Source organism: Austrofundulus limnaeus, unplaced genomic scaffold, assembly GCF_001266775.1.
Source record: "Austrofundulus limnaeus strain Quisiro unplaced genomic scaffold, Austrofundulus_limnaeus-1.0 Scaffold1026, whole genome shotgun sequence".
NCBI lineage: Eukaryota > Metazoa > Chordata > Actinopteri > Cyprinodontiformes > Rivulidae > Austrofundulus > Austrofundulus limnaeus.
In genome coordinates, this window is record NW_013953428.1 from 99616 (window position 1) to 107261 (window position 7646).

Genomic DNA, 7646 nt, shown 5'->3' on the forward strand with positions numbered 1-7646 from the left:
CTGCCATGTTTGTAATGACTTATCATGAGAACAAACGTATTCACGTGACTTTAATAACATTTATTACTTAATGGAAACACTGCAGTTGTCAAACTGTGTTTTTCAACATTAACAGAATATCGACAAGTTTTGCGACCATTTGCAATGGAAACACAGCTAATGTTAGCTCATTGTTGGTAACTTGTTTTTTTTTTTTTTTTTTGGTGTCTTGATGCAAATGTCATTTAGTTGAACTCGTGTTAAAAAATAAGTCAATACAAACGTTTCACGTAACGTACTCTCACCTGTGTTATCTGTCTGTGTTAATTAAGGCTATTTGGCATCCCAGGACCTATGTTCTTTGTAGTATTGTGTAATTCCAGATGAAATATCTGTTCTGATGTAATTAGTCAGGCTCTACTTATAGACTGAAGCGACTTTCATACGTTTTTTTTTCCTCTTCATGACACATTTTTGGACTGTTGTGACTTATACTCTGAAGCAACCTATAGTCCAGAAAAGATGGTGAGCTTGTCTATTACACACATGCACACACAAAAATGACAGTCTGAGTTCTGGTTTTGGCTTTTGGTCAACAGTCTTGCAAAATAGCTTTTGTTGTTTTGTTCTCAGTTTTTGTTTTTATGTGAATAGCTTGTTCATAGCTAAATATGATAATTTTATTTCTCTGCAGTTTACCTCACAAATTTTCATCAAAGGCAGAACAGAATGTTTTTATAAAGTCAAGGAGTGTTTTTATTTTCCAGACTTTTCCACTTCTTAATTAACTCAAGCCCTCGCGGGTCGGCAGGACTGAAATGGGCTGTTGACTCGTCAAAATTTTATAGTAGAAGGTCTTCATCTGAGATCATAACAGTGTGGAAAATTCTCTGGCTGTTCAGCCAGACGCCTGACTCCCATCTTCAGTTTTCACATAAAAACATGTGTTTGCTACACTGTAGATGTGGATTTTCAGAAAGGTTTTTCAGATTTAGTTGCTGTCTGTGCTCAAAGGAACAGATGAACTTTACTGAGTTCTTCAGTGTAATAGTTTGTACATGCTGGGGCCAAACTGTATATAGTCTAGTAAATGTATTGTTTGACTACTTTGTGCTTACACATTTTAAAGACTGTTAGTTAGTAGGAATATGATTTAAGTTTTAGTACTATTTCATATCGGCTTTGTCCAACACATTTTCTATGTTCTGACTTAAATGTTTTAGTTGTTATCAACATGGGTAGTGAAATGTTATCTGGGCACTCCTGATTTGCACTAAAACAGGGGCATCTCTGCTATATGCGGATGATGAGGTTCTGTTTTGGTACTAATGGGCCCAAAGTGTGCCAGGAAAATATCCCTCACACCATTGCACCACCACCACCAGGCTGAACCGTTGATACAAGGCAGGATGGATCCATGCTTTCATGTTGTTGGTGCCAAATTCTGACCCTACCATCCGAATGTCGCAGCAGAAATCGAGACTCATCAGACCAGGCAACGTTTTTCCAATCTTCTATTGTCCAGTTTTAGTGAGCCTGATACACGTGGGTGTTGGATTCAAACACACTGGGAACAAAAACAAGTTTAACAGGTTTATTAAAGCGCTGGTTGTTAGTACTCCTCTGGACCCTCGTGGCGGACCACACTGTGGAGCAGAACACTGGGAAGTGTCAAGTGTAGATGAGATGAATTTGTTTAAGAAGAGGATTTTTACTGACCTTAGATCGGTGGATGGGTTTGAGCTGGTGAACCCACAGTTGGTGGGAATCCGAGAGAGTAAGGGAGTAGACTAGTTTTGGTAATCCAGAGAGGGTTCCAAGGTCAGAGCCGGGAGGTCAGACATCCAATAACAAATTCTAATCAGAATCAGGTGACATGTCCAAAAAGCAGAAACGGGTTTGAAAGCCAAAGGTCAGATTCAGCGTAGGTAACGGGCAAGGAGCAGGCAGGTGACGGTGGTCTAGGGACAGGCAATGGGTCATGAGCGAGCGGTCAGGCATGGACATGAGAGAAGTGCTGGACATCTACTTGGTGAACCGTTCAATAATCTGGCAGTGAGAGTCTGTGAGTCTGGAGCTTGTGTAGTGAGCTGAACAGGTGAAACTGATGAGGTTGATTGCTGTTCTGTGAGGGGAGGGGTGAAACAATGAGCAGGTAAACAGAACTTAAGAGACAGGAGGGCAGACGGAGCAGCCCAAAACATGGCCGAGCCTGTGTGAAATGTAGCCCGAGTTTCGTTCTTAGCTGAAAGGAGTGGCACCTGGTGTGGTCTTCTGCTGCTGAGCAAATCTTTTCCACTAAATTGGTCATGTGACCAGGACATAAGGGTGTCCAGGGACTCCAGGGAATTAATCGCCAAATTAATAGTTATCGATTAAATACCATAATTAATCATGATTAATATTTTTTGCCAATATCGCCCAACCCTATATTGTATAATGAATAAACAATGTGTGTTTATGTGTGTAAACTGCCACAATACAATACATAAAATGCAAATACTTTGTAAACATAATATATTAAGTAGCAGTCAGTATGGGTTTAGAGCTAACAATTCTACATCAGTTCACATCAATGGCCCTCATGACTTAGTAGAGCAAATAACAACTGCTGTTGATCAAAAACAATACTGTGTTAGTATTTATGTTGACTTGAAGAAAGCTTTTGACACCATTGATCACAGTATTCTTATTGAAAAATTTAACAAATATGGTATTAGAGAACCAGCGTTACAGTGGGTAGCTAGCTAGCTATTTGAAAAATAGAAAACAGTTTGTTCAAATAAATGATGTAAGATTTGAATTAAGTAATGTCACATGTGGAGTGCCCCAAGGTTCAGTACTTGGACCAAAGTTATTTATTTTATATGTAAATGATTTGGTAAATGTGTCAGGGTTACTCAAGTAAAGTACAGATACCCAAAAATTCTACTTAAGTACAGTAAAGAAGTATTGTACTTAGTTATTTTACAACTCTGTTTATATGTACTTATACTACATAGTGATAATGGATTACTGTGACTAAAATGTTCATTACTAGTTCACCACTAAGACTGAAGTCAGTCTGTCATTGTTTTGTTGTGTTTTTGAGGTTAATTGACAGATTTAAAAGTATACATATACCTACAGAAAATTTAAACATCTTATTTTTCTTTTGAGCAATTAGAAACCATTTATCAGTACAAAAGCAAAATATTCAGATATGTATATGTGAAAACTGTAAAAGTACTTGCAGTATTTGTGTTAGCAGGTGTAAGGACGGTGAGCTCACACATTGTTTGGGTTCTTGCAGTGATTTCCTCGTGCCCGACTACCTGAGCCAGGTTCAGGAGGAAGAGGAGGCGCTGGGAGTCCAGTATGAGCTGGAGGAGGCCCAGCATCACCCACTCTTCCCAAGCAGCACCTCCACTTCCACCACCACTGCCACCTCCTCCTCAGTCCAGATGTCTGTCATTTCCCAGGTCTCCTCTTCCACCCAGAACTGTGAGAGCTCCTCTGGCTTCCTGTCACCTGAACCGCTGGAGGCCACTCCCCCTCTGAAGATGGACACAGATGAGACAGCGGTCTCCACAGAGGAGACCAGAGTGGACGACCGTGCAGGAGTCAGTTCTCCAGAGGTGTTTGACGAGGAGCAGCAGCATCCTCAGACCAAGGAAGTGGCTTCCATTACCATCGAGTGATTCAGCTTTGGCCTTCCATCATGTCTTATTTTGCAGTTCTGCCACGTGGGGTTACTCATCGCAGTGATTAGATGGAACCACATGTGAACAGTTCATCACATGGGACTGTGAGGATGGAGATGATCTTTGAAGACTCCTGTTGGCTTCAGAACCTCGTTCTCTGCACACAAGTGAAAGCACTTATTTGCGTTTATGTTGTACATCAGATCTCATTAGGTCAGGCGGTCTCAAAGCGTTTTTACTACCTGGAAATGTGAGTTATCAGTATTTTAACAAAGTAATAAAGTTGTTTTTTATCCCATATGACTTGAATGCAGCTGAAGTCATTTATGTCTTAGCCAATTGGAGGTTTGTTAATTCCAAGCCTTGACTCAACTTTTAGAAAGTGCCTGAGAGTTCACACTTAAAGTAACATATAAGGAAAGAAAAGCACTCGGCTTTGCCTGGTGATAAATCAAGTGTTTGTGAACTTGGTTCAAATGTATTAAACTGTATTAAATTTGTAGAAGTATTGTTAGTTTGTATGGGTAGAGACTGTGCTATTCCTTTGGTGCCGTTGCTATTGGCAAACTATTACATGTCAATATTATCTATACTGCAATAGCTTGTACTGTAGTTCTATATGAATGCTGTGTGTGTTGAGTGTTGTGAAATACGATGTGTGTATGTGCGTTTCTATGACCAGTATGAACACAGTGCATTTCGTTTGTGTTTAAAACTTGAAAAATGTTGATAAAATATTCCCTAAATTCATTCAGTGTAAAAATGTTAGTTTTTATTTTCAGTAAACACTGTTGTGAAAAAGCTTATACTACAAGTTAAGATCACTTTCAATTAGAACTCCACTCAATTCCAGTTAATGCTGAGTATAACTGTGTTGTGAAAGACAAAGGAAAGTTTCACAGACGACTGGATGATTTTTCCAGATTGTCTCTAAGTTGTGCTTAAAGAACATTTCTTCCCCACTGAAGGTGAGCCAGCTTGACAAATGGCAGTTGTCAAACATGTTATGTTAGTTTGTGTTGTACAGTTTAATATTTCACCTGTTTTTAAATTCTGGATTTACTGACGGGTACATTGCTGATGTTTCAGTATATTTCTTAGCCATCATGCCCCTTTTCCACTGGTGCCACTTAGTGTAGTATGGGTACGGTCAGTGTCAGAACGGGTCAGTTCGGCTGTTTTTCCATTGACCTTCCAGTCCGGTTCCAGTGGGTGTGGTTTGGGCGGTTGATTTTTGGTGTTTTCGAAAAAAATAAGTTAATGCACAAAATGAGAGATGGAAACACATTTCCCGAATAAGTTCTTAAATTTTAAACATTCTCTAAAAATTTAAATTAAAATTGGGTGGAAACATGACTAATGTTGCTGCTACAATTGAGAAAATGATGCCTCGAGTTGTAAAGACAGCTCAGACGAAACCAGTGACTCCACCCCCTAACCAACCAGTGACGAACAGTGTTCTGACGTCCCTTTTTGGTGTCGACTGGGACCGCTTGGAACCACAACGAAGTCGGTACTAAACAAAGGGCTGGTTCCAAGAATCTGGCCTAAAGGAAATGTCTTGGAACTGTACCGAACCGTACCGACACCACACTGAGTGGCACCAGTGGAAAAGGGTCATTATTAGAGTGCTCTTTCATCAGGTACAGCAATATTTCTTTTGGTTTTTAACTTTTAGGCCTGTGACTATTTCTGATCAAAATTCTGACAAGAAGAAAACCTTTGAAAGTTTCCTTCTTTTACCCCACAGGGTTAATTAGAAATGTTGACCTGAACAACCTCGTGACACAAACTTCTCACTGTCCGAAATATTTAAACCCACTGAGAACTGTCTTAACCAGAGCTGACGTTACCCTGAATACGTGGTGTCGTTTGTACACTTACAGTCAAAAATTACCACTACCATTTGAGCTAAATATTTAGGTGGCTAGCTAAAAATTTAGTTAAATATTTAAGTTGCAAGTTAAATATTTATCTTGTTAACTAAATATTTAATTTGTAAGTTAAATATTTAGTTTATAAACTATGACATTTATAAATGTATGAATCATATGGTGAAAAACTGACTTTGAAAAATAAATCTGTTCTTTTTTTCTTATAAAAGGTTAAATAAACATATTGGTGGTAGTTTTTGACTGTGTAACTTGACAAACAGCAGCCCGTACCTGTGCTGCATCCTTCCAGACATTTGTTTTTAATGTTGTGCCATTTGCCCTTTTAATCTGGGTACAAATCCAGCTTTTTAATCTAGGACCAAACGTTCTGTCTCATTGGGAGTTTGCCATGGCAATCAGTAATTGCACATGATAAAAGAAACAGATAATCATTGTAGTAGTCCCTGGTGGTTAGCTAAAAGGTTCTGCTTTTCTGCCTCTAAAACACAGTTTGATGTTTGCATTTCAGAGGCAAGCCTTAGTAAATGGACCTAAGAACTCTAGAGTTGCACAATGTCAGATTATAAAAAAGTTTTGCATTCTCCATTTGTATGTCGTACTTTTCATCATTTGTTGTCTGTAATCAAACTTTTTTTACTATGAGATGCTGCTGTTTGTTGAAAATCAAAAGTGCCCAAAATATTTTTGTGAACTGATGTTGTGCAATAAATGGACCGGTGTTGTGTCAAAGTTTTAATCCTGTCTTTGGAACGGTGAATCTAATATCTATATATGTGTATATATACACACACATATATATATACATATATAATCATAGCATTAGAATGTATACTTTAGTTGTATTAAAACCTGTACGTGAAGGTGAAGTACACAGGCTTGGACCCAGTTTGATGTGTGAAACAAGGAGCAGGACCGGTTCTGTTCAGCTCCTGTGTGTTTGTGTCAAAGCTTGCATGTTCATATGGTTGTGTGAAGTGAACCAGAGCATGTCTCCAGTCAGTGGTGAGATCTTTAGGCCTTACAGCTCTTCACCCAGTGGAGCTCCAGTCTGCCCAGCATGCTTTCTGCTCCACATCAAACCTTTTTCTTTTTTTGTGCAATGTTGAAAAAGATCTTGATTACATTCAGGACATGCCTTTTCAATGTACACTTGATGTTGTATACGTTTTTCAGTCCTTATGGTTTATTTAAAAGGAAAAAAAACAATAAAAAAAACTGGTAGCTCCACATAATGATATATATTTTTGGTGATTTTTGTATTCTAGTTGCTGTTTCATGGCATTTTTGTATATTCTTGTTAAATGTGAAGTAGAGCAGTTTAGTCTTGCAGTTTGGGGAACCTTGGTAGTCTACTTTGTGACTGTTTGCAGTGTGTTTGTGTATATAAATATAAATAAATGTACAGTATATACACTCATACTATGTTGCATATTTTTTATATTGTAGGCTACTTGCTTCAAACATGTATTTTATGTTTTTGATGCTGTATTGAACTGTAGTTTGTAGAAAAATGTTTCAGATAATTATAGGTGGTGCAGAGTGTTTTCATCATATTAAACAGGTAGCAGTAAAACAATAAGGTCACTATGAGTTTCTTTCAGATCTTTACAGTTTTTCTGACTCTGCAGTCCTTAAAATAATTGTTTTTATATAAATAGAAAATGCAAATAAAATAACCAAACTGAGTAAGACTGACCTTGCCTGAAATTTTTAATAGCAAGCGTAAGATTAAATTCTTATCTTGGAAGAATCAAGGTGATTAAAATGACAATATTRCCCAAATTACTTTATCTATTTCAGAGTGTGCCAGTGTTCCTCACCAGGACTTTCTTTACAAATTTAAATAGTGAATTGTCCTTTATTTGGAATAAAAAACATCCACGGATGTAGGCAGTAAGATGTTACAGTTACCTCATGGTCTTGGTGGCTTGTCACTCCCCAACTTTTTATATTACTACTGGGCGGCCAACATTAGAGCTTTACTGTACTGGTTGAGAGACGACAACACTGTCCCTACTTGGGTAAATCTAGAGAGGAAATCAGTTACGGAGAGCTCTCTCTCCCTGCTTTACTTTGCTCCCAGTTACCG

At 38.2% G+C, this 7646-nt stretch overlaps 1 protein-coding gene across 3 annotated transcripts in view; it reads left to right on the forward strand.

Moving 5' to 3' along the window:
* Positions 1-7646, forward strand: part of zbtb44 (zinc finger and BTB domain containing 44) — a 43573-nt gene that overhangs the window by 32592 nt on the left and 3335 nt on the right. The window contains exon 6 of one of the 3 annotated variants that reach the window (XM_014030249.1): positions 3272-4412. The exons of 1 other annotated variant lie outside the window; for it this stretch is intronic. In XM_014030249.1, the coding sequence (XP_013885703.1) occupies positions 3272-3659 (388 nt within the window). In that variant the 3' untranslated portion in view covers positions 3660-4412. Of the gene's footprint in view, positions 1-3271; positions 4413-7646 lie in introns of those variants that run through there. One more of the 3 variants, XM_014030251.1, reaches the window with a different exon arrangement.